The sequence below is a fragment of the Malus sylvestris genome, chromosome 13 (assembly GCF_916048215.2).
Source record: "Malus sylvestris chromosome 13, drMalSylv7.2, whole genome shotgun sequence".
Taxonomy (NCBI): Eukaryota; Viridiplantae; Streptophyta; class Magnoliopsida; order Rosales; family Rosaceae; genus Malus; species Malus sylvestris.
Window position 1 is genome coordinate 5,257,897 of NC_062272.1, and position 27,962 is coordinate 5,285,858.

A 27,962-nucleotide genomic window follows, 5' to 3' on the forward strand; every position below is an offset into this window, starting at 1 on the left:
GCTTCTGAGTTTTAAACTTCTTATATCTTAAATTATTACAATAGTTTCAAATTTTCTTTATTCTGCTTAATAATAATTAAAAAAAGAAATAAAAAAAAAGGTCCAATCAAAAAGCCGAACGAATCCAATGCTTAAAGTTGATCGCGCAACTTTTGCCAATTACCCTACACTATATAAACCCCTTCCCACCAACACCAAATATCCACGCCAAACGCAGTCGATTTGAAGAAAATAATTAAGCTTAATTATTTAAATTAAGCTTATTATTGTGCTTTATCATCATCTCTCAGAGACAAAGAGAAGAAGAAGAAGAAGAAATGGGAGGTAACACGTCACACTTTGAAGACTCGGATGAATCTCCACTTGAACACTTGTCTCGCATCGTGGCCTTCCATTCCCAGGACCAATGGAACACCCACTTTGCTGCCGTCAAAGACAGCAATAAACTGGTAATTAATTATGTTTAACCCTTAAGAAGTTTGTAGGCTGTGTAATTCAATTGTTTAAGGACATCCATTTTTACGTTGAAAGTCTCAAGTTCAAATTCTCCATCGTAGGTACTAGCGTTTGTATAAACTCTATGATTAATATATGATATATCAACTCTATTATACTCTAGTCTGTTTATTTTAATGAAGTTGCTTAACTGATTAATTATTTTGTTTGGATGGTGATGGTGATGAACAGATGGTGATTGATTTCACGGCTAAATGGTGTGGACCTTGTAGAGCCATGGAACCAATCTTCAGAGAGTACGCTAATAAATTCACCGACGTTGAGTTCGTCAAGCTTGATGTCGACGAGCTATCGGTATACATATTTATGCATGAATACTTCTCATATTTTTCTTTAACTGTGTGTATATATTCCAATAAAAACTGTTATTTACATCTCAAAAAAGTTATCATGCGCTGATTCATTATAAAAATATAAAAATGGAATTCACAACCCGAAAAATGTAGGGGTGTGCTATCCACACACCTCTTTTTAATTCTCCCACACCCCTTTCTGTCATTTGATCTTCTTTAATTCATCCGATCCGATGACCGAAAATTAAAAGGATGTGAGAGAAGTAAAAAGGGATATGTGGATATCACATCCCAAAATGTAATGACTATTTTTAAGTGTCAATAACATCTTCTTGAAATATGGATTTGACCCATGATTGAACATGACACACACACATATATATATATATATATTATATCAGAGATGTTGCCTTAATTACCAAGTGACCAAGGAATACATCGCTACTCACGCTTGAATTTGACACCAAAAATGGAGAATAAAAGAAAGTTTGTTTTTTTCTTTTTTTATCAACCCGTGATTTTAAATATAAATATGAGTGACCATGAATCCTCGATCACAGATGACAAAAAATGAGATTATTAAAATATATATTATATATATGGTGTATAACTGATAAATGTGAATGGATGGATGCAGGATGTGGCAGTGGAGTTTAGTGTGGAGGCAATGCCTTCATTTGTGTTCGTGAAGAATGGGGAGGTGGTTGATAAGGTCGTGGGGGCCAGGAAAGATGAACTGCAGAAGAAGATTGAGAAACACAGGAAATCATAATTAAGTCTCCAGAAGAAGATTGTGGAACACAAGAGATCATAGTTAAGTTTTAATTAGTAATCAATGGATTAATTAACTCATGTTGTGGTTTCTTGGATAGTACTTAGGTACTCACTTCTGAGTACCATATATACTCATTTTTTTTGTTTGGCCTAATCAAACACGTGTTTCTTGTTTTTTAAAAGTTATTATGACACTATTTTTTAAAACAATAAAACATGTATTAAAATAACGTTAGGCCAAATCTAAAAAGTAAATATATAAAGTATTCACTAGTGAGTATCTAAGTATTATCCAATTAAAGCTCGATCAGGAATATATTATAATGACAACATGATACCAACATGTGAGAGTGGAAGAAATAAAGCGAAAAGGAAAGAATATAGGAAAGCTGAATAAGGTGTACAGTGAATAATATTGATCATGTATTCTTTAATTTTCGTGATTGTCTATGATGTTTGTATTTCTCAAGTATTATTTCTCTTTTTGATAAATTGTAAGCTATGTATCAATAAATTTAGAGCAGTGTTATTCACACAGGTATTTTTACTTCTCACATGCCCCTCTTAATTTTTGGTCATCGAATAAAATGAATTGAAGAAAATCAATGGCCAAAGATGACACACCCCGTCCCGAAGGAGGGCATGCTGGCCGTCACGTGAGAGTGACGTAACCATTTGCACAGTACGGAAGCTTTAAGATACAATTTATAAGTTGATACACCCGAAGGTGAGTCCTAATTTTGTCCAATCTGTCAGAACACCGTCGAATTCCTCGTAGTCACCACACATTTGTGATTCCTGAACCTGGAGGGGCGCAAAACCAAAATTGAGTGGGTCAGTAAAACAATTCTTTTCCAAATCCAAACATTTCTCAAAACGTTGTAACCCCTCTCCGTAAAACCTGTATACTTTCCCAGAAATGTAAAATATAAATATACATATATATTCTCAAGACTTCATTTTTACTATCTCAACATTATCTCTTTATCAATCATGCCATGCCATGTCATCTCAACATTTCTCATATTAATTATGCCATGCCACATCATCTCAACAGTAATAAGGTATGAATGCATCAACATAATCATATCAGGTGCAAGAAAGTAATCAACCGTAGGCCCTCTAATAGCCCTATACGGTTGAACCTAGAGCTCAAAATCTATCATTATCACTCTACCGGAGTCACCTCTGTGACCCGTCCGGCCTTCTGCACACAAGTTACGCTCTAGTGCTTCTCATAAATCATCTGTGCACATAATCTAAGGTCACCCACCAGTCGGAATCTCACTAACACTCTCGCGACTGGTCTGTCGTACCCACTCCGCGTGGACTGTACGACTAGCATCTACTTGGATCCAAGGCGAGCGTGCGATGCGGTGAATACTATAAGCACTAAACCATGGTGCAGGATTTGAGCTCAATATATATCATCATCATCATAACAGTAATTAAATACTCATCTGTGCGTCCACCGCACCATTTCATACATATGCATCATAAATCAATTCTTACCTGTGCGTCCACCGCACCAATTCATACATATGCATCATAAATCAATTCTTACCTGTGCGTCCACCGCACCAATTCATACATATGCATCATATATTAATTCATGCATGGCATTTCAACTCACATTTCTATATACTTTTCATATCAATTCTATGCATGGTATTTCACTTCCCGTTTTTCCACATAACTCATATGCATTTCATTTTAAACATAATTTCATGCATTTTCAATTTCTGGGAAAACGTTAAGTATATATATATATACGGAAAACAAAACTGCCCACTCACCTGGAGTTCGTCCAACAACTCCCTAGCACCTCACATCAAGGCGTCACAACGATCGCCGCCTAGAATAGTAATCAAATCCAACCTCAGAATTCATATCGATAGAATATATAACTTATATAAAATACGTCACTACGTAGTTCGATCCGGAAGATCTGCCACTCAGATTTTAAATCCATAACTTCCAGAGGTCCACAATATATCTCTAGGATAACATCCTAAAATTTCATTACCATCCAACGGTCGGATCTCCGTCAATTTCCAAAACTAAGTGACGGTTAACATTTTATTTTATGGACTTACAATTCCAATTCTGGAAGATCCGTAACTCAGATTCCCAATCCGTAAGTTCCAATAATCCTCAAATATTACGTATTACAACGTATCAAAGTTTGGTGACGATCCAACGGTCGGATCATCAATTCACATTTTCACCTAAATGTGAAAACTATAAAACGTTATTTGAACACCTAACCAACAATCTTCAATAACTTTCTCATACGGTGTTCAATTTAGGTATATGAATATACCACAGTGATCTACTCGACGTCACGGACGTCGACATATTTTTAAAATATTTTTATTTTTATTTTTTATTTTTACTGTAGCACCTTCTTCTTCCTTGGGTCGCCGGACTGGTTTTTCCGGCGGCCGTTTTCTGGGCAGTTTTTCAAATTGCCATAACTTTGTCATTTCTCAACGAAATCAAGTGATTCAAAAACTAAAGTTGTAGCCCTTGAAGATACAAAGAGAATGGTACCTTGCACAACACCTAGTTCGCCGTGGTTTGGCCGGAAACTGCCTCGAAAGCCTCGGAGGTCGCCGGAAACTGGGTATTTTTCAAATGAGTATAACTTCTTCAATACTCAACTAAATTGAGTGAAACAAAAAGGAAAGTTGTAGTAATTGACGAGACGAAGAGATTGATACCTACCTCGACTCCTAACTCGCCGGGGATTCGCCGGAAAACGCCTCGAAAGCTCCGGCCAAACTTTGAACTTGTCGATCTCCGTGTTCTTACGTCCAAAAACTTCCAACGAAGCACTCCGAGCTTCCTTGGGACCTTACTAAACTCGCTGTGATCTTTTTTTAGCCTAAAACGTAACCAATTCAAAGCTCATGAACAGTGTCATCTCACGGCAACTTTAGAACTAGGGTTTTCGAAGTGAAACTCACCTGAAATTGGTATCCCCGTGCTCGTGAAGTCCCCAGGATCACGATGGTGGTCTTAAATGGAACGTTGGTACAAGATTGTGGTGGTTCTTGGTGGTTGCCGTGAGTTCGAGAGTAAGAGAGAGAATGAGAGAGTTTTCAGAAAAGAATAAGAGAGAGAGAGAGTCTGGAATGAAAGAAGAAGAGAGAAGAAAGGTTACGGGTTTTAGGGAGGGAATTCAGGGTAGGAGGCCCTACCTAAGTCCAAGCACAAATTAACACATACAAATATAAATCTAACCCTAGTTTAGGATCTTAAAGTAAAACAAATGTCATACATTTACACACCTTAATCCCGTTTAAGGTCACATTGGTCATCTCACGTCCTCGGAATTAATAATTCCGGGACGGGCTGTGACAAAAGACTAACAAAGATGTGTGCAAGATAAAAATGTGTGTGTAAATATAATTGTCCTAAATTTAATGGATCACTTTGTATTGCTTTCTTTTGATTAATTGGCGTTGTAAAATTCTTTTAAAAAAAAAAACATCGTAAACCTATTTTGTGGAATATTGCTACACTATAACGAAATATTCTTCATAAATTTTAAAAAGTTTTGTGTTAAATGGCAACATTTCACTATTTCACAAACAAATTAACAATCATGAGTAAAATGTGTTGGGTTTTGGTGAGCTCTTTTGTGTGTACATTAAGAACAAGGTTATAATACATTTGGAAATATCGTCATTAATTGAGTGACATAAGTATTTCCAACGGTCCTTTCGTCTAGGTCGTTGGATTTCCAACTGTAAAAAGTTTGCAGATTTTTCTACAGCTACCACATGGCAAGATTTGGGGCATCCAATAGTAATAGTTTTGAAAATCAATGAGAAGTCAAATTGGTCTTTGCTTCAGGCTTGGGTGTTACGCATGACGGAGAAATGAGATGAGTGTAACCCACGTCTATATTATTTTAATGTGTAGGGAGGGAGAATTCGAACTAAATTCGAAGATGTGGACACGCTGCACTAACTAGTTAGTGTAACCCACGTCTATAATTTTTTTCAAAATCCTCCACGGAAGAATTAAGTGTTGCCTTTTGAAAATATGAGAGGTTCTTGAAAGTTGTCCACCAATTTCTCGACGAATTGCCTCTATGGCATTGGACAGGGTAACTGCTAGCCCCATATGTTGTGTATGCGTTGCTATGGCATCTTTCCATAGACTCACTCAGCATATGTTGGCATTTGTGGACATGCTCACTCAAAAGCTATTGGCATCAGTTGACATGCTCACTCTATGTTGGCATATGTCGACATAAGTGCAATATAACTTGACAAATGACCTCAAATCTATCAAGACTCGATGAAATATCAATTTGCATACTATTCCATCCAAAAAATATTCGCACGCTGCTTGCACAACTTTTATTGATCCCTCAACAATTATTATTATTATTTTGAATCCACCACTTAGTGGGTTTATGTGCATTGCGCGGTGGTGCGCAACTTGGATGGAAGCAAAAATTTGGAACCACTGTAAAGTTCAAGAAAGAGATGCCCTTTTATTAGCCTCACTTAATTAATTAAATTAGCTTCCACATTATAGGAGCTCATGGATTTGGACTTTATTCACATAACTGTAATTATGTCACTACAACAAAAATAAGCACTGCACATAATAAATTATATGTGCCTTCGAGGCTAAAGAGCATCAACAAGTGTGCCCATAGAGCAGTAGCAATGATGCAGCAACTAAATTTGTATATGTACCCTCTATGGGCGTTACCATTAATTAGAGAGCACAATATGGCTATTGGTGCTCAACCCTTTGAGCACAGATAGGGGTATTTTTGTGCCCCTGTTCCAACACATGTGTCATGTGACATTTCAAATTCATGTTAGCACAATTTTTGTAATTGTACCCTATCAGTTAAATATAAGAGAAAAAGAAAAAAAAAATTAAAAATAACATCGTAACACATTACAACCTGAAACAAACATTTGAAAACACCAGATCGGAATAGAGGAAAATATTGCTCATAGTTTCTCTTCTTAACAGATCAGACTGAACCAAGTAATCAACATTATAAATTAAAGAAAAAAAACAAGGTAATGATTTCAAACGTATATTATTCCTTTCAGCCACTCATCCTTCGGTGAAGGCATCTGTGCACCACGCACAGCTCCACGCGCCATTCCCTGCAGCTACACCAGGGGTTTTAGAATTCGTTCCCAAAACAAAATCATTTTCAGCGATTCAAAAGCCCGAAAAAAGTTACGAAGGTAAGGATTCAAAATATACCTTCCTCACGGCCATTCGGCGGCCGGTGATAGCCTAAAATCAGCCTGAAACTCGCGGGCCTCACCGGAAATCTGGGGAATTTCTCCCGAATTGAAACTGCATCCAACCTTAAACAAATTAGGCATCCAGTGCACGAAAACGTTTCTAAAAAACCTAGAGAACCTAACTAAGGTGTTTTCGAGACTCACCTATACTAGATTCGACGGAAAATCTCACCGGGGAAGTTAGGCCGCGACGGAGCTCGTCACTTCACCGCGTCGATTTTGGTTTCCAAAAAGCAAAAAGTAATGGGAGTCCGTGGTGACGAGAGGAATAAAGCTGGTGGTTGCCTCGCCAGAGAACGGCAGTTCCCCCACCGTCATTCCTTATGTGCTTCTGTCTGTCAAGGAAGAAGCCGAGAGGGGGGGAGAGGAGAGGAAAGAGAGAGAGAGTGCCAGTGTGGTGTTTAGGTGGTGGCAAGGTTTACCGGAGTGGCGAATGAGGTGGAGATGGTGCTGCGATTTTCTGTGCAGTAAGCACAGAGATGGTGAGGGAAGGGTTGTGTGAAGGAGAGACGGAAGTGTTGTGTGAATGGGAGACGGAAGTGAAGGAGAGAAGGAAATGTTGTAGTGAAGAAGATAGTGATGCACGGGAAGGCGTGAAGACCCACGCGGGGTGTCAAAAATTAATTTTAAATAATTTAATGAGTGTAAAGGAACCAGATCAGTGGAATATGGTTTAAGGGCACAAAAACATATTTATTTATTTAAATATATTCAATTAGAGGGCCCCAAAAGCCCATATTGTGTGTTGTAAATTAATTAAAAAAATTCAAATGAGGGATGCGAGTTTGAGTGTGGGGGATGGGGATGGCAGAAAGAGAGTGGAAAATGAGGGGGTTTGCACGGGGAAGAGGGACTCACAAGTGGGTGGGTCCCACGGCAGACCACTCAAACATAAATAATACTAAAATAATTCAAGCGCACAAATCCATAATTGTGACAACATGTTTTTTTTTTCTGTATGGTAAGTGGAATGATTTATTATTTTTTACTATTTACTGGACACAAGTTTTAAAATTTGTGTCACAAAAAGGAAATTTATAATTATTAATATTCAATGGGCATTTATTTTCAAATTGTGTCATTTGAGTGCACCGCTCGACAATGTTGTTTAGAAAATGAAATAAATTTAAAGAAATGATTTCTACACACCTGTAAATAAAAATTGTCTATTAATTCTTCTTTATTTTGTGGAATCAAAATGCCATATATAAACATGAATGTGCATTAATAAAAAAAAAGTGTGTCAAAATCCGATTTCGCTAAATTATTCTTCGTCTGCAAACTACCATGGTGTTTATTTCTTCATCTACATACTGCCATTAATTATATGAGACTCTCGTCAATGCAGTTTTTAACGAAAGTAGGGTATGCGTGCAAAATTGCATGGACTTTCCTATTTGTTGAGCTACTTAACTTAGCAGTTCTTTAGGAGATATTCATTGTATTTGAAACATAGGTTCGTACACCGTATGTCATTATAAGTAGAGGGACACTTTAAAAATAAAACTTCTCTCTACTTAATAATGACTACCATCCAGTGTTTCGGGCACAACAAAAAATTATCATTCTTTAAGCCAAATTTTTAGAATGTATATTAGGAGTACAAGAATCTTGCTAAAATCATTGTGTCAATGATTAATTTTACAAATTCTAAGGATTTGGTCAAATTCATGACCAATTGACCATTGACGAGATACAATCAACGATTTGAAAAAGAAAGGAATGAATTTGGATATGGTAAGTCTTTTCGATTTCTTCATTTTCCATTTTTGTTAAGCAAACATATTACAAAAAGTAATGACTTAAGTTTGTCGGCGTATTAGTAAAATACCCACATAAAACTCTGGCGCAATGATGACTGTTGATTTTTTTTTTATAAATTTTGTTGGCTTAGTTTTAAATAATTAAGAGTGTAAGGGAGTTGAGAATAGGGAAAAAGGTAAATGTAAAGGGCACAAAAACACATTTTTTTATTTAAATATATTCAATTAGAGGGCACAAAAGCCTTTATTGTATGTGACACACTCCGTCCCGAAGGAGGGCATGCTGGCCGTCACGTGAGAGTGACGTAACCATTTACACAGTTCGGAAGCTTTAAAAATACAATTACTAAGATGAAACACCCGAGGGTGAGTCCTACTTTTAGGAATTCTGTCAGAACACCGTTGGATTCCTCGTGGCCACCAAAGCTATGCTATCTAGAACCTGGAGGGGCGCAAAACAAAATTGAGTGGGTCAGTAAAACAAAGTTTTTCGAAAACCTTTCATTTAAAACATATCTAACCCATCGCTGTAAAACATGTATACTTCCCCAGAAAAATAGTATATAAACATATATATATCATCAAAAGCTCAAATTACAATCCTTCAACGCTTTTCAGAAAGAATATGTCATGCCATATGCCAAAATATAATATGAAAGCATCAATATAAATCAGGTGAAATAATAAATCAACCGGAGACCCTACAGTGGTCCTGTACGGCTGATTCTATAGCTCAATATCCCATCCAGCCGGAGTCACCAACTGTGACCTGTACGGCACTACACTGCACGTAAGTCGGAACTATCTATAGTAGTCTGTACGATTAAGATGGTGAAATAATACGCTCTAGTGCTTCTCATCAATCATCGGCGCGCATAATCTAAGGTCACCTACTAGTCGGAACCCCTCTAATGGTCTGTACGACTGGCATGTCGGAACCACCTCTAGTGGTCTGTACAACATCCACCTACTTGGATCCAAGGCAAGCGTGCAGTGTGGTGAATAATATAAGCACTAACACCATGATTGCAGGTTATGAGCTATCAACATAATATACATCATCAATGATTCACATGAATAACATAAAACTCACCTGATACTTACCTGTGCGTCCACAGCACCAATTCACATATATATATATAGACATATATACATCAATATCAATTCATATAATTGTAATCTGCATCATGGCAATTGAAAACATACTTTCATATAAATTCAATTTTCTGGGCAATTAATAGTATATAGGTAATACGAAAAAAAAAACAAAAACTGCCCACTCACCTAGAGTTCGCCCTACAACTCCCTAGCACAATACATCAAGGCGTCATGACGATCGGCGCCTAAAACAATAATCAAATCCAACCTCAGAAATCATATCGATAGAATATATAACTTATATAAAACACGTCACTACGCAGTTCGATCCGGAAGATCTGCAACTCAGATTTCAAATCCATAACTTCCAGAGGTCCACAATATACCTCTAGGACAACATCCTAAAATTTCATTACCATCCAACGGTCGGATCTCCGTCAATTTCCAAAACCAAGTGACGGTTAACATTCTATTTTATGAACTTACAACTCCAATTCCGGAAGATCCGTAACTCGGATTCCCAATCCGTAAGTTCCTATAATCCTCAAATATTACGTATTACAACGTATCAAAGTTTAGTGACGATCCAACGGTCGGATCGTCAATTCACATTTTCACCTAACCACGAATCGTAACCAACTTAGGTTCAATTACTCAATTTACGTCCATCAATTATCAAAACTGAACCTAGAACCTTAAACACATGCTAAGAATGACATTGGCCACGCGCCGCCGCGGTGAATACTATATAAACGTTATTTAAAGCATATAACCAACAATTCTCAATAACTTCTCATACGGTGTTCAATTTGGGTATATGAATATACCACAATGACCTACTCGACGTCACGGACGTCGACAAATTTTTAAAATAATTTTTGGGCTTGTCACGCGCCAAGAAGGGCACGGGTTCACGTGCCCCCACGCGCGTCTCCTACCTTGGTTCGCCGGTTTCTGGGCAGTTTTTCAAATCGCTATAACTTTGACATTTCTTCACCATTTTCAACGTTCTTTATATCAAAATGAAGATCTTGACGAGATGAACACATCCATACCTGCCTCGACCCCCAACTCGTCGGGGATTCACTGGAAAAAGCCTCGAAAGCCGTCGGACTCGTCGGAAACTGGGTAAGTTTCAAATGAGTATAACTTCTTTAATACTCAACGAAATTGGCTGAAAAAAAAAACTAAAGTTGTAGTTCTCGAAGAGACAAAGAGAATGGTACCTCGCATGATGTCTAACTCTTCGTGGTTTGGCCGGAAAAAGCCTCGAAAGGCACAGGTCAAACTTGAACTTTTCGATCTCGATATTCTTACGTCCAAAAACCTCCAACGAACTACCCCAAGCCTCCTAAGGACCTCACGAAGCTTCCTACAAGCTTGAAAACTCCTAAAAATCAACCAATATTCTTACGTCCAACGAACTACTCTGATAAAAATTTATACGATCAATAATGGTACCATTTGACAATTTGACAACATAAGCATCTAGACATCCTACTAGTAACAATTTGACATCATATTTAAAACATTGCAATGTCGTCCACAAAGTTGTGAATTTAATTGCACTATCATACATCCGTTAGATATTCTGTTACATAAATCGTTAAGTGACAACGCAATATATATATATATATATCAACGTACAAAAATTATCAAGGGGTGTTCAGTTTAAGAAATAGTCAGTATTCAGTTTAAGAAATAGTTAATGTTCAGTTTAAGAAATAATCAGTATTCAGTTTAAGAAATAGTTAATGTTCAGTTTAAGAAATAGTGATAGCATCGATGTTCAGTTTAAGAAATAATCAGCATTTAGTTTAAGAAATAATTAATATTCAGTTTAAGAAATAGTGATAGTATCAGTGTTCAGTTTAAGAAATAATCAACATTTAGTTTAAGAAATAGTCAATATTCAGTTTAAGAAATAGTGATAGCATCGGTGTTCAGTTTAAGAAATAGTGATAGTATTCGTGTTCAGTTTAATAAATAGTCAGTGTCCAATTTAAGAAATAGTGATAGTATCAATGTTTAGTTTAAGAAATAGTAATAGTATCAGCGTTCGGTTTAAGAAATAGTCAGTGTTCAGTTTAATAAATAATAATAGTATCAGTGTTCAGTTTAAGAAATAATTAGTGTTTAATTTAAGAAATAGTGATAGTACTAGTGTTCAATTTAAGAAATAGTTATAGTACCCGTATTCAATTTAAGAAATAATGATAGTACACGTGTTCAATTTAAGAAATAATAATAAAATGAGATGAAAGTTTAAATAATTAGAACTATGTAGTACTTTACGAAATATCTTTAAAAAATCATATGAATTTGTTGTTCATCCCTTTCCTGCTTTCACCCTGTCCCCACATTCTTCCTTTCCCCCCGCTCACCATCGCCACCTTCCTCTTCCTCAGCCACTGCAATGAGGCCAATCCAGGCTCGCTCACCCTCAAACTCGCACACCTCCTCCAGTTCTTCCCCACCATCGGTGCCCAAAGATTATCTGCGATTCCTAACAGTATCAAATTGCTAAAAAACCACTCAAACCAATAAATAATCATAACTAATAAATCATGGGGATCATTTGATTCCTATTAAATGAACATAATTTATCTGTTTGGCTGCCTAGAAAATGCCGGAACAACAATTCAACATTTCACTAACTAATCCCAGAAACCAAGGACTAACCAACGCAACAAAAATTACATGCATTTTGCTCAGAAATTTTGAAACTTTTGCAGCCTTGACAAACAAAACATAAAACAAAAGACCATTTAAAATTCACATATTTTCCTTCATTTTCTCAGCAACCAAACACATGCCAAATTTTGGAGAGCAATCCAGATACTTACAAAGAAGGAACTTTGCCAATTGCCCACGTTGAGGTTAACCAAGCAGCGAGTATCTTCGATGCTCATGGTTCCTCGCTGGGCTTTCGAGCTTCGTCTTGAACCGGGTGGAGGACGACAAGTTGGAAGCTCGGATTCCCGGGCTCCGAATTGTAGAAATGTAGCGAGAAAACAGGTTTGGGGCGTGAAGATTTGTGGGTAGGAGTTGGATTTTGTTGAGGTTTGGTGGCTTGGGAATGGAAGGGAGTAAAAGTGAGTAGCAGTAATGGGAATCGAATATCAGCCATTGATGAAAACTCGTGGTTCTTCACCATGTCAGTCTGATGTCCAAATGGCGTTGGGAGGGATGATGAATTTTAGTAACTGTAACTTTGGCTAACGGGCCTGGGTTAGGCTCCGTTAGGGGCAATTTTGAAATATTAATTGTTATGCGATTTGGGCTTTTTGGCAAGCCCGTGTGTTTTAGTTTTTGTAGGACCTGACATAAAAGTTTTGTGTCCTTATGATTAAAATTCAAGCCATTTTTATTAAATAATAGTTTATGGTGGTTTTTCATTAAATAAAAGTTAGTCCAAGCCATTTTCATTAAAGCTCCCTTAAAAAATTGGCATGTAAAGAAAGAGTGCAAATACTCTAAAACTACTATAACGTCCTAAAATATCCATAAAAGGGGGAAAATTCTATATATACCTTTTCGTGGACGTATCATTAAAACTAGTGCCGATTCAGTTGGAGATATAAATCACAATATGGTCAATAAATATGTTATAAATACGCTTTAATTATAGCAATAGTTGCTAAATTATGGTTTTGAAAATATTTCGTTCATGAATTTGAATATTAGTTTTTATAGCCCCCCAAATAAAATCTTGCTTTGTCCTCCGTCGTACTTTTTCTACCAAATGTAGGGGTAATGATCAACATCAAATCTTAAATGCCTTAAAATTTTTCTAATTAAGTTCAGTGATGTACAATTCATTTAGCAAAATGTGATCCAATATCCCAGTAAATCAAGTATTGAGTTCTACTCATATGTTCCGGGTTTGAAACTTCTTATTTCTTATATTATTACAATAGTTTAGAACTTTCTCCATTTAGCTGAATAATATAAAAAAAAAAGGTCCAATCAAAGAGGCGAACGAATCTGATGCTTGAAGTTGATCGCGCAACTTTAGCCGGTTGCCCTACACTATATAACCCCTTCCCACCAACACCAAATATCCACGCCAAACGCAGTCGATCTGAAGAAAATAGTTGAGCTTAATTATTTAAATTAAGCTTATTATTGTGTTTTATCATCATCTCTCGTAGACAAAGAGAAGAAAGAAGAAGAAGAAGAAGAAGAAGAAAAAGAAATGGGAGGTAACATGTCACACATTGAAGACTCGGATGAATCTCCACGTGAACACCAGTCTCGCATCGTGGCCTGCCATTCCAAGGAACAATGGAACACCCACTTTGATGCCGTCCAAGACAGCAATAAACTGGTAATTAATTATGTTTAATCCCTTAAGAAGTTTGTCGGATGTGTAATTCAATTGTTTAAGGACATCCATTTTTACGTTGAAAGTCTCGAGTTTAAATTCTTCATTCCTACAGTACTATCGTTTGTATAAAAGGAAAGCCATGGAGCCAACTGATTAATATATGATTTATCAACTCTATTATACTCTACTCTGTTTATTTTAATGAAGTTGCTTAACCGATTAATTATTTTGTTTGGATGGTGATGGTGATGGTGATGAACAGATGGTGATTGAATTCACGGCTACGTGGTGTGGACCTTGTAGAGCCATGGAGCCAATCCTCAGAGAGTAAGCTGATAAATTCACTGATGTTGAGTTTGTCAAACTTGATGTCGACGAGTTTCCGATATATATATATATTCATGAATACTTCTCATATTTTTCTATAACTTATGTATATGTTCCAATGAAAGCTGTTATTTACACCTCAAAAAAGTTATCATGAGCTGATTCCTTGTAAAAATATAAAGATGGAATTTACAAGCTAGAAAATATAATGACTTTTTTGAAGTATCAATAACATCTTCTTGAAATATGGATTTGACCCATGACTGAACATGGCATATATGTGTGTGTGTGTGTGTGTGTGTGTGTGTGTGTGTGTGTGTGTGTGTGTGTGTGTCAGAGATGTTGTCTTAATTACCAAGTGAGAAAGGAATACATCGTCACTCATCATTGAATTTGATATCAAAAGTAGAGAATAAAAGAATTTGTTTTTTTTATCAACCCATGATCCTTGATCACAGGTGACAAAAAATGAGATTATTAAAATATATATATTATATAAGGTCTATAATTGTGGATGGATGCAGGGTGAAGCAATGCAGTTTAGTGTGCAGGAAATGCCTTCATTTGTATTCTTGAAGGGAGTGGAGGTGGTTGATAAGCTCGTGGGGGCCAGGAAAGATGAACTGCAGAAGAAGATTGAGAATCACAGGAACTGTGATTATAATGTCTGGTTCTAAAGTTGTTCGGCAAACTAAGAAGAAGGAAACCACAGACAGTAATCTTAGAGAGAGAAGTCAGAGAAAGAGATTTATAGAGAGAGAAAGATATTTCTATTTCTTTTCTTAATCACCAAGCTATTACACTATAAGAGTATATATACTACACCCTACTTACATTTGCATATTCTTAACAACTATAACTAACTCTCTTAATCTGTTTACAAGTGTCACAATCCTATGTGTACATTATCTCTAACATCCCCCCTCAAACTCATGCATGGGAGAAGAACCAAGCATGAGATTGGTACAATGAGTCCGAAAGAGAGGAGCACTAAGACCTTTGGTAAGGATATCGGCAAACTGCTCTCCGGAAGATACAAACTGCACAAGTAACTTCTTTTGAGCAATCTGTTCACGAACAAAGTGAACATCAATTTCATTATGCTTTGTCCGTTGATGTTGAACGGGATTGAACGAAAGAGCAATGGCGGACAGGTTATCACAGAAAAGCACAGGAGCACAAGACAGAGGAATGTGCAGGAATGTAAGAAGTTGCTTAATCCAATCAAGTTCAGCAGCAGTGGAGGACATGGCTCGATATTCGGCTTCAGTTGACGAACGAGAAACTGTTTGTTGTTTCTTAGAAGACCACGAGATGGGATTGGAGCCCAAGAAAACAACGAACCCAGTTGTAGAGCGCCTGCCATTAAGATCACCAGCCCAGTCGGCATCACTAAAAGCTTTTAAACCAACTTTACCAGCAGCATAAGTAATGCCAGAAGACAAGGTGCCTTTCAAATAACGCAGAATGCGTTTGACAGCAGTGAAGTGAGACACCATAGGGTTTTGCGGAAATTGAGATACTTGATGGATAAAGAATGCAATGTCGGGACGAGTGAAAGTAAGGTACTGCAGGGCACCAACGATACTCCTGTATGTACCAGGTTCTGAAAATGGAGCGCCATCATCCTTCAGTAAACGAGTATAAGGTAAGCATGGAGTGTCACAAGGTTTGCAATCACTCATTTCAGTCTTGTGTAACAAGTCTTGAATGTACTTGGTTTGTGATAAAAACAACCCAGTTGCTGTGCAGGATATTTGAATGCCCAAAAAATAATGAAGTGTGCCCAAATCCTTGATGTCAAACTCAGTAGTAAGGGACTGAATGACCTGTTGTATAGCAGCTGTAGCATTCCCTGTTAAGATAATGTCATCTACGTAAAGCAGTAAAATCACTATCTCAGAACCAACATGCTTCACAAATAGAGACGGATCAGAATAGGTGGAGATGAACCTGAGGGAAGGAAGGAAAGCGGTGAATCTCTCATTCCAGGCCCGGGGGGCTTGCTTCAATCCATATAGAGATTTATGTAGCTTGCAAACAAAATGAGGATGCACAGGGTCTGCAAAACCAGGAGGTTGTGCCATGTAAACCTCTTCATGCAGTATGCCATGCAAAAATGCATTCTTGACATCAAGTTGCCTTAAAGACCAATGAAACTAAGCAGCTAAGGACAGGACAAGCCTTACTGTGGTAGGCTTAACCACTGGACTGAATGTCTCCCCATAGTATAATCATTCCTCTTGACTGAAGCCCTTTGCAACTAAGCGAGCTTTATGTCTTACAATAGAACCATCCGAGTTCTTCTTTATTTTAAAGATCCATTTACAGCCTATTAAGTTTTTCTGAGAGGGCAGAGATACAAGAGACCAAGTACCTTGAGAGTGCAGGGCAGCAATCTCTTCCTTTATAGCAGCCAACCACACAGAGGATTTCATAGCAGTCTTATAAGAAACTGGCTCAATGAGAGACATATCAACATCTCCAGATGGCGCTAAAGAACTGAAAAACACCTTGGGTTTGACGATACCATTTTTACTCCTGGTCTGCATAGGATGCATATTCAATGGTGCAATAGGTAACACCACTTGTAACCGATCGGGGCTGAACTCAGGATCCACAGGAAGAGAAGGAGTAGTACTTGGTGTAGCAGTAATGGAGGAAGAAGAAGGTAAGGAGGAAAATGGAGGTGAAGCAACCATATTTGGAGAATGAACAGCAACACTAGAGTCAGGGGATGGAGGGACATGTGGAGAGGTTAAGGAAGAAACCGGAGGAAGAGGCACCACCAAAACATTCTGATGGTTAGGAACAGGTGTAAAAGATGAAGGTGAACAAGGGACATGGGACACACTACTTTGTTTGGACAATTGAAGAAGACTAAGATAAGGAAATTCAGTCTCATTAAAGAGAACATGTCTGGAGATAAAAAACTTAGCTTTGGACACCTCATAACAAATATAACCCTTATATTGGGAAGCATACCCCAGAAAAACACACTTGGTGGTCTTAGCTTGAAGTTTGGAAGTGTTGTAGGGTCTAAGTAAAGGATAGCAAGAACAACCAAAGACACGGAGATGAGTAATGACAGGATTTTGACCATACAAAACTTGAAAAGGAGATTGATTCTGTAAAACTGGAGTTGGCATCCTATTGATTAAGTAAATTGCTGTTTGACAAGCAAAGGTCCAGAATTGAGAAGGCAGTGTGGCATGTTGTAACAAAGTGACAGTAGTTTCAATGATATGCCTATGTTTCCTCTCAGCTAATCCATTATGTTCAGGGGTATAGGGACAAGATTTATGATGTACAATACCTTCAGATTTCAGAAAAGTGTGGAGCTTATTACTAATATATTCACCCCCCCATCAGTTTGTAGTATTTTCACAGAAGTAGAGAACTGAGTGGAGACAAATGCATAAAAGGTAACAAAAACATCAGTGAAATCAGATTTATTGGATAAGGGAAACAACCAACAAAACCGAGTGCACTCATCAATGAGAGTAACATAGTATTTATAGCCATCAATGGATGTACATGGTGCAGGACCCCAAAGGTCACTGTGAACAATTTGAAATGGTATGACAGACTTGACATGAGTGGAAGGAAATGATAACTGTGTGAATTTGCCCTTGAGACAACTTTGACACAAATGAGAGACAACATCCTTATTACATGGAATAATTGCTTGTTTAAGAAGTAAAGAGACTACAATATTGGATGGATGTCCGAACCTAGTATGCCATAGGCTGGAACCAACAAGATGTCCAAGAAAAGCAACATGTGAAGATGGAGAAGGTATGAAGCTAGTATAGAGGGAGTGGATAGGATAGAGTCCATTACTGCACGGGCCCTTGTACATGATTCTCCCTGTGACCTTGTCCTGAATCCAGAAGTAAAATGCATCAAAGATTAGCCAGCAATTGTTGTCCAAACACAACTTATGAACTGACAATAAATTCTGTGTCAATTTAGGAACATAGAGAATGGAATTTAATGTGATAGGATTTTTAGAAGTGTTAAGAATAGAACTGCCAATGTGAGAAACTCGCAAACCTTCACCCTTGGCAGTTTGAACAACTTCATTGCTGGGATATGGAGAAGCTATGGACAAATTGTTAAGATCAGCTGTCATATGTGTAGTAGCACCGGAATCTGTCAACCAGACTTGTGGTGATTGAGAAGTAGATGCCACAGAGCCCATATGAGAAGATGGAGATGTGGGAGAAAAGACAGTATTCATTGCTTGCAGGGAAGAGGGGTGAGAGCCATGCAACACAGGAGGCACATTGTAAGAGTATCCCTGCATTGGAGTACCTGCCCGTTGAGAATACTGAGGTCCCATATAGGAAGGCCCTTTTTCATTGTAAAAACAATACCAAGTTGTATGATTGAACTTGCCACAGATTTGACACTGTTGGCGATCAGAAGACTTATTGTAACAATAAGGGGCAGTGTGACCTTCAGCATTACACAATTGACAAGTCGGCAAGAGAGGTGCTGAGGGCGACGAACCAAGAACACCAGGAGTAGGTGTAGGGAAGACATGGGTTTGTGTATGATACATTGGTCGAGGAGTGTAGTATCGCTGACCTCCATTGAACTTGCCCTTCCCTTTGTTCTTGTGAACATACGGCTTGAAACCTCCTGAAACACCATAGGACTGACCCCCAGTATGATGAAAGGAATGACCACCGCCAGAGTTAAATGCCTGATTAGAACCTTTGTGCACAGTGGATAAGTTATTATTGACAACCATCGCAGACAGAAAAGGAACATGAGAATGACTATCAACAATTTCTTCTTCAGCAAGGAGTTGAGTCCGAAACTCTTTCATAGTCATAACACTTTCTCGGCTTCGAACAACCGTGCGGAATGTATTATTCTCTGGAGGCAAACCATTAAGAGCCAAAATAATGATGTCTTCATCATCAAGAAACACACTAGCAGCAGACAAATAATCCCTTGCTTCTTTGATCTTCTGTAAATACCGAGTGCCGAATCTGACCCCTTTTTAATGGTTTGAAGATTGGACTTCATCTGAAAAATACTAGTCTTGGAAACAGTAGAAAATCGTTCCTTAAGCCGAGTCCACAACTCCCGAGAACTAGCACTACCAATGGCACATGACATGGCTACTGGGGACAAGGTGGCAGTAACAAGCTGCATAAGTGCGCGATCATGTAATTTCCAAACAGTATATTCATCTGTTTCTAAACCAGAGGAGGAAGTAGCAGAATTAACTCCAGAATCACCAGAATTAGGAGCAAACCGAGCAGGACAGGGTGTTGAACCATCAACAAACCCCATGATTCCATTACTTTCCAGTAACAATTGCATTTGGAAATGCCAATTAAGATAATTCGAATCATCAAGCTTAACATTGATAGATGTTGAAAGAGTAGAAATGAGAGCAGTAATAGGCGACTGAAGGAGTTGTAATTGAGATGCAGACACCATTTATGCAGAAAGAAGATAGAAATCCAAGAGAGGAAATATCACAAACACCTGGTGTGCACACTCTTGAAACACCGATGCAAGAAGATCAAGAAACACCAAGAACCTTAGATATCACAGAAGAAGAAGAAGAATACCAGAATACGTCCAAGCATACAGAAATGAATCGACGTCGAAGACGAGAAAGAATCACAGAGTGAGAAGATGAGCGGAAGCAGCCGAAGGATCGAAGAAAACAGCAAGAGCGAAAATGGCGATTGATACCATGTAAACTAAGAAGAAGGAAACCACAGACAGTAATCTTAGAGAGAGAAGTCAGAGAAAGAGATTTATAGAGAGAGAAAGATATTTCTATTTCTTTTCTTAATCACCAAGCTATTACACTATAAGAGTATATATACTACACCCTACTTACATTTGCATATTCTTAACAACTATAACTAACTCTCTTAATCTGTTTACAAGTGTCACAATCCTATGTGTACATTATCTCTAACAGTTGATAAGCTCGTGGGGGCCAGGAAAGATGAACTGCAGAAGAAGATTGAGAATTACAGGAACTGTGATTATAATGTCTGGTTCTAAAGTTGTTCGGCAAAAATTCTATTATGTTCTGTAGTATATTATATTTTAAAAACTTTAACAGTTAGATTCTAATCATTATACTATTAATCAAGAATCTAATGATCAAATATCTTAAAATATAACGTAATCCGATGCATAGAAAGAAATTTCATTTGATCATGTAATTAACCTGACTTTTTGTATAGTTTGGGATTGCTACTAATGGTGAATGTATGCCATTCTCTTTGTTTTTACGTCATGTGACAAAACTTGCCCATTGACATTAATGTGAAGCCAAAAATAATTACAAGGCGACACGTGAATTTTTGTGTAAAAGAGGATCAAGCTACCCCTGAGGTATACCGGGATTTCTACACGCGAGCAGCAAACAATCGTCCTTTAACAAAGTCAAAAATGCTCCAAAGAGAGGTAACCAATTCAAGATCTATCTTATCAAATCTCTTTTTGCAAGGTAACCTCCAAAATAGTGTTAATTGGTTAATTAATCCATTAATTACCAATTAAATTATACAAAATAACCCCAAAAACTATCAAAGGGCCGGCCACCATTCCCATCCTCACCTTTCCCATTTACTCTATTTTATTACCCAAATTAAAATAGACATTTATTTTTATAACCACCCATTTATGCCCTTCATATTTAATTAGCCAATAAATTGGCTAATTAAATGAAAAAATTGAACCCAAAGAACCCTTGAGTGGCCGGCCATCTCTTCTCAAAATTGGGCAAAGCCTAACCCTATAAATAGGCACCCATTCTCACCAAAAAGTCAGGCCAACAATCTTGCAAAAATCCCAAAATTCTCTAAACAATATTTCTCTCTAAATTCTAATTTTATCATCGGAGGTTCTTCGGTCAAAGCCTCCCCATTCATCGTGGGAGCGTGAGGCTTGTAGCCATAACCAAAGGTGTTATTTATTTTGTAGGTGCAATTTTGTCCAAGATCAAGGAGGAAAAAATTTACATCCACAATTAACAGCAGCCAAGTGCTCCTCTTTACACTCTAATTGGTGTAATTAGGGATCCCAGCATTTACCTTTTAAGTAGAAAGTGAAAAATGATTGAATTGACTTTAGATCCCAACTCCACATACAACACCACTCACCAACTATCGTACACTTTTACCTTTTTTATTTATTTAATCTTTTTACGGTGTTCATTTTGACTTAATTAATATCTAGATTGATCTGCTAGGAGTATATGGATAAAACTTGCCTTAAAAGAGAATGGTGCCCAAAAGCTTTAAAACAACAACAGTGTATATTATTTTCCGATATGAGGACAATCGAGTCGTAACATTACACAGCACTTCCGTACACAATAACTCCTAAACGGGTCAATTGATCATTTAAAAAATTAGCTTGTAAAGAAAGAGTGCAAATACTCTTAATTACCATAACGTCCTAAAAATATCCATAAAAGAGGGAAAATGCTATATATACCTTTTCGTGGACATATCATTAAAACTAGTGCCGACTCAATTGGAGATATAAATCACAATATTGTCAATAAATATGTTATAAATACGCTTTAATTATAGCAATAGTTGCTAAATTATGGTTTTGAAAATATTTTCATCCATGAATCTGAATATTAGTTTTTATACTCCCTAAATAAAATCTTGCTTTGTTCTCCGTCGAAATTTTTCTACCAAACATAGGGGTACGAATGAAGAATCAAACGTCCACTAGGCAAAAGGAATACAAGTTTATATAAAAAAATGAATTGTCCTTTTAATAATGATCAATATCAAATCTTAGATGCGTTAAAATTTTCCTAATTAAGAACGCGGTGTGCAATCCATTTAGCAAAATGTGGTCAAATATCCTAGTGAATTAGGTGTTGAGTTCTACTCATGCGTTCCGGGTTTGAAACTTCTTATCTCTTAAATTATTACAACAGTTTCGAACTTTCTTCATTCTGCTTAATAATAATAATAATAATAATAATAATAATAATAATAATAATAATAATAATAAAGTAATAAAAAAAATGGTCCAATCAAAGAGGTGAACAAATCCGATGCTTGAAGTTGATCTCGCAACTTTTGCCAATTGCCCTACACTATATAAACCCCTTCCCACCAACACCAAATATCCACGCCAAACGCAGTCGATCTGAAGAAAATAGTTGAGCTTAATTACTTAAATTAAGCTTATTATTGTGTTTTATCATCATCTCTCATAGACAAAGAGAAGAAGAAGAAATGGGAGGTAACACGTCACACATTGAAGACTCGGATGAATCTCCAAGTGAACACAAGTCTCGCATCGTGGCCTTCCATTCCAAGCATCAATGGAACACCCACTTCGCTGCCTCCATAAACAGCGATAAACTGGTAATTAATTATATTTAAGCTCCTTAAGGAGTTTGCAGGCTTTTTAGTTCAATTGCTTAAGGACATCCATGAAAGTCTCGAGTTCGAATTCTCCTTCCTGCACTATTGTTTATATAAAAGGAAAGTCATAATATTTAAGCTCTATATATGATATACAACTCTACTATACTCTTTATTTTAATGAAGTTTCTTAATTGATTACTAATTTAGTTTTGATGGTGATGGTGATGAACAGATGGTGATTGATTTCACGGCTACATGGTGTGGACCTTGTAGAGCCATGGAACCAATTTTCAGAGAGTACGCTGATAAATTCACAGACGTTGAGTTCATCAAGCTTGATGTCGACGAGCTACCGGTATATATATTTATGCATGAATTCTTCTCCTCATATTTTTCTTAAATTTTATAATTGTTAGTTACACTTCAAAAAAGTTATTGTACGTTGATTCCTCGCAAAAATATAAAATGGAATTCACAAGCAGGGAAATGTAATGACTTTTGTGAAGTATTAATAACATCTTGTTGAAAAATGGATTTGATTCGTGATTGAACGTGACATACAAATATTAGAAATGTTATCTTAGTTACCAAGTGATTAAGAAATACATGGTCACTCACCTTTGAAAATAATATCATTAATGATGGAAAAAAAATGTGTTTTTTTATTTATCAAGCCGTGATATTAAATTTAACTATGAGCGGATGGATGCAGGATGTGGCAATGGAGTTTGGTGTGCAGGCAATGCCTTCATTTGTATATATGAAGAAAGGGGAGGTGGTTGATAGGATCGTAGGGGCCAGGAAAGATGAACTGCAAAAGAAGATTGAGAAACACAGGAGATCATAATTAAGTATGGATTAATTAACTGATGCGATGAATAAATTAAAGCTCGATTGGGAATATATAATGATGATGACGTGCTACCACCGTGTGAGAGCGGAAGAAATAAAGCGAAAAAAGAAAGAATATAGGAAAGATAAATAAGGTGTAAGAGTGAATATATATAAGATTTGGGAGTAATTCTCTCCTTCTAAATTCTCCTCCCCTCAGTCTTTTACTATAGGAATGGTCACAATTAAGTAACTTCAAAGAGGAAAGTAGAGAGAAGAGGAAGGGAAGAAAAGGAATTTGGAAGAGAAGTAATCCTACTCTATAAGATTGATCATGTGTTCTTTAATTTTTGTGATTCTCTATAATATTTGTACTTCTCACGTGTTAATTCAGTTTTTTTGGTACATTGTGAGCTATGTATCAATAAAATTTATCACTTTGTGAGCTTTGTATTGCTTTCTTTTGATTAATTGGCTTTGTAAAATTTAAAAAAAAAATCTTCATAAATGTATTTGGGAAATTTCGCTCCACTATAATGAAATATTCTGCATGAATTTTAGGAAATTGTGCAGCAGTGAAAATTCCACTAGAATTTTGCAAACCAGTTAATTAACAATCGTGAGTAAAATTCGTTGAGTTTTCGCAAGATGTTTTGTGTATATATTACGGACAATGTTATAATACATTTGGAAATACTGTAATCAATTGAGTGACATAAGTATTTCCCTTTGAAGTAAAAAAAATTGAAAGATAAATAGAAAATTCCAACAGGGCGTACAATTTAGCAATAACGTAGTTCCGTCTATTTGAACATTTCTAGTACATCTAATATGACTTTTAAGAAGTTTGTGGTGTGGCAAAAGTTCCACGAAAATATAACTTACGACATTTCTTTCATTTCGGAAAACCGATTAAACATTGTGAGTAAAATTCCATTTGAAAAGTGCAATTTTTGAGTTTTTGCAAGATTTTTAACATGAGCATCCAAGAAAAAGAAGTGTTAAGGAAAAAGTGCAAGATCTTTAACAGTTATATCGGAAATACGCAATAAGTATATCACATGCATGCAGAAGCACTTACACGCATGCATGGCCATTCTTGATGCAAACAGAAGTAGTCTTCTACTTCCCGTAGCCTATATGAACTCTAAGTACTAACGAAATAGGTTTGTGGCTTTTGCGAGATTCGACTGGTATGGAAGCAGGGACTGCTACCTTGTTTCATAGCTAGGGTTTTTATCAAATCCAGCATATTATCGGACAGAATTTCAACCCATACTCTATTAAATCCATTAGAGTCCCATCATGATTCTATATCTTTGTGTTTAGCTAATAAGGGTCCTAATAGATTTGCTTATGGTTAAGACTCCAATATATCTACTACATTATGGCACCGAGAGTCCTTGAACGTCTAATGAGTAAACCAACTACCAAGTCATCTAGCCTACCAATTTTTGGATTCCAACGTTCAAACTAGTCTTCCTAGTATGCACAATTGCACCGTGGAAAGATTAAATATTCACATTATCATACATTGACAATTAGGGAAATATTCACATTATCATACATTGACAATTAGGGTTAAATAGATTTGGTTTTTATTCTAGGCATATGGATTCTCATAGCGTTTAGGTATCACCTCCACCCAGCACTCTCCTCAGACCATCCTTCTGTTCTGCACTGAGCTTCGCCGGAAAGACCACGTCGAACTTGATCCTAAGGTTTCCTTTCTTGACCGGATCATTAGAGATGGGCATTATCTCATTAGCAACCACCTCCTCATGGCCTGGTTTGATTATGTCTCTCACCGGGATCATGAGAACCCTTCCATCCAACGTTGTCAGATTGACGAATGCTCCGGTGAGAGCCTCCAGTCTAGTAGAGATAATTTCTGAGTGACCACAAGGTCATTCCCATCCCTCTTGAAAGAGGGTGAGGTTTCTCGTCGATGACAAAGATGAGAGCAGCCGGATATAAGCCCTGTTCTTGGCTTCCTTTCTCTGGGAACGTGATCTTTGTTCCCTTCTTCCAGCGGGGCTTGATGTCTTTCTCTAGGATTTCCTCAATACTCTTTGGCTTACTGCAACAGAGAAGTTATTTCAACATTGTAAGGCAAAAAAAAACTACTAGAGAGGGCAAAAATCTTCTGGAAAAGAAAATGCGTTTTAGAAGGGGGAGGAACGTGTTGCTACATTCAACTAGTATAACTTACGTCTGATCAAACTAAAATGATATGGACCAACATATTGACCTGATCAACTGACATAACTCACATCTACCCAACTGCACACAAATTAAGAACACATCATTTGGGTAATATCAAGGCAAGAAAGATCATGAAGCCTACTAGTGAAAGAAATCTAACCCAAAATCCATTTTAAATGTTTCTTATTCAGTTTTAGATTGAATTAAAAGTCAAGATCACCCACCCAAAACGGCAATTTTATCCAATGTAACAGTAATCCCCCAGCTTATAATTAGATTCTGAAGTATATTATATTTTAAAACTTTATCTGTTAGATTTTAATCATCGTATTAGTGATTAAGAATTCAATGATCAAATATCTTAAAATAAATTCCATTTGGTCATGTGATTAAGCTGACTTTTAGTTTTAGTTTTGGTTTTGGAAGCTACTAATGGTGAATATTTGCAATTCTCTTTGTGTTTTACGTCATGGAACAAAACGAGAATAGATCCTCTCCGGATCTCTTCCACCAAGGTCATCGGATCAAGTGATCCGGACCCTTGAAATTTCATCAAATGGCAAAAAATTATTATTGCTTTTAGGCCTGGTTTGGTACTGAGGTGATTCTGAAAAAATGGGTATAAAAAAAAAGCTGGGAGCTTTTTTGTGTTTGGTAAACATTCAGTTTCAGTTTTTTTTCACAGTTTTGGGTGAAAAAAGCAAAAAATACAAAGCTGCAAACCCAGCTTTGGAAAACCGCTTTTTTCACATCTGTTTTACATAAAAGTTTAGCAAACACTATAATACTGCTTTTTTTTTTTCCAAAAGCACTTTTACAAAAAAGTTTACCAAACACTCTGCTGCTTTATTTCACAGCTGTTTATTCTCATAGCACAGCAGAAGCAGTTTTTTTTCAAAGCACAGCAATACCAAACCAGCCCTTAAGATGTCAAAACAGGTGGGCCATTTGATGAAATTTCACAGGCCCGGATCACTTGATCGGGTGGCCTTGGTCTCCAGATCTCTTCTTGGACAAAACGTGCCCATTGACATTAACAACAGCCAACTCCTCTTTACACTTTAATTGGTGTAATTAGGGATCCCAGCATATACCTTCAATTAGAACATGATAAATGATTGAATTGACTTTTAATAAGAGATCCCAACTCCAGAAACATCACCACTCACCGTTTGTCATTTTGACTTAATAAACGTCTTGGATTCATTTGTATGTGGTCTAATATCATAGGGGATAGAGTATTGTGTTTCTAACCATGAATTTCAAGTTCAAAACTCCCCCCTCCCCTTTTATTATTGTACTAGTTTCAAACTCTTCCCTCTCATCCCTAATAAAAGTAATTTTTTAAAATAAAAAAAGAAACGTCTTGGATTCATCTGCTAAGAGCATATGGATAGAACTTGCCCTATAAAACCGACTTGCAAGAGAAAGGTGACCAAAATCTTTTAAACAACTCTATTATATCTATTATATGTTATTTTTTGATATGGGGACAATTGAGTCATAACATTACACCACTCTTCTATATGCAATAACTCTTAAACCGAACAATTGATCATTTTAAAAATTGGCTTATAAGGAAAGAGTGCGGAAACTCCTAAAACTACCATAACGTCCTACAAATATCCATAGAAGCGAAAAAAATTGATATATCTACCTCTTCGTGAACATATCATTAGAACTAATGTCATCTTAATTGGAGATATAATTCACAATATGATCAATAAATATGTTGTAAATACTTTATTTATTGCAATAGTCGTTGAATTATGATTTTGAAAACATTTCGTCCATAAATTTAGAATATTGGCTTATGTAGTCCCCAAGTAAAATCTTGCTTTGCCCTTTAGACTAGAATTCTCACACCTCCTATTTTCACAGGCAATGCCTTCATTTGTATTCGTGAAGAAGGGCGAGGTGGTTGATAGGATCGTGGGGGCCAGGAAAGATGAACTGCAGAAGATGATTGAGAAACACAGGAGATCATAATTAAGTTCAAGTTTTAATTACTACTAATAAATAATCATTGGGTTGATTAACTGATGCTGTGAGTAAATTAAATCTCAATGATGATGACGTGATACCAGAGTGGAAGAAATAAAGCGAAAAAAAAGAAAGAATATAGGAAAGATAAATAAGGCGCAGGG

At 36.8% G+C, this 27,962-nt stretch overlaps 2 protein-coding genes, 2 long non-coding RNA genes and 1 pseudogene across 8 annotated transcripts in view; 3 read left to right on the forward strand and 2 right to left on the reverse strand.

The window, feature by feature from the left end:
- On the forward strand, window positions 1-27,812 carry LOC126595964 (thioredoxin H2-like). 2 transcript variants are annotated; one of them, XM_050262369.1, is made up of 5 exons: window positions 1-100; window positions 22,420-22,776; window positions 23,012-23,134; window positions 23,492-23,554; window positions 27,733-27,812. In XM_050262369.1, the coding sequence occupies exons 2-5, from the start codon at window positions 22,645-22,647 to the stop codon at window positions 27,802-27,804; spliced, it is 390 nt and encodes a 129-aa protein (XP_050118326.1). In that variant the 5' UTR covers window positions 1-100; window positions 22,420-22,644; the 3' UTR covers window positions 27,805-27,812. The 2 variants fall into 2 exon arrangements, with proteins under 2 accessions (XP_050118326.1, XP_050118325.1); XM_050262368.1 differs by lacking the exons at window positions 1-100; window positions 27,733-27,812 and having other exon boundaries at window positions 22,427-22,776; window positions 23,492-24,175.
- On the forward strand, window positions 192-2,116 carry LOC126595963 (thioredoxin H-type-like). The gene is made up of 3 exons (XM_050262367.1): window positions 192-449; window positions 688-810; window positions 1,447-2,116. Exons 1-3 carry the CDS (start codon window positions 318-320, stop codon window positions 1,579-1,581), a joined length of 390 nt encoding a protein of 129 aa, XP_050118324.1. The 5' UTR covers window positions 192-317; the 3' UTR covers window positions 1,582-2,116.
- Window positions 2,945-27,962, reverse strand: part of LOC126595965 (uncharacterized) — a 40,610-nt gene continuing 15,592 nt past the window's right edge. For 2 of the 4 annotated variants that reach the window (XR_007613783.1, XR_007613785.1), the window contains exons 2-3: window positions 4,311-4,470; window positions 2,945-4,205 (exon numbers count right to left, since the gene is read on the reverse strand). This is a non-coding gene — a long non-coding RNA (uncharacterized LOC126595965). Of the gene's footprint in view, window positions 4,206-4,310; window positions 4,471-4,552; window positions 4,925-27,962 lie in introns of those variants that run through there. The other 2 variants (XR_007613786.1, XR_007613784.1) reach the window with 2 other exon arrangements.
- LOC126595967 (uncharacterized) lies at window positions 6,553-7,496 on the reverse strand. The gene is made up of 3 exons (XR_007613787.1): window positions 7,022-7,496; window positions 6,834-6,929; window positions 6,553-6,736 (listed from the first exon to the last, which is right to left on the reverse strand). It is a non-coding gene; the product is annotated as an uncharacterized LOC126595967 (long non-coding RNA).
- Window positions 13,788-15,105, forward strand: LOC126595962 (thioredoxin H-type-like; annotated as a pseudogene).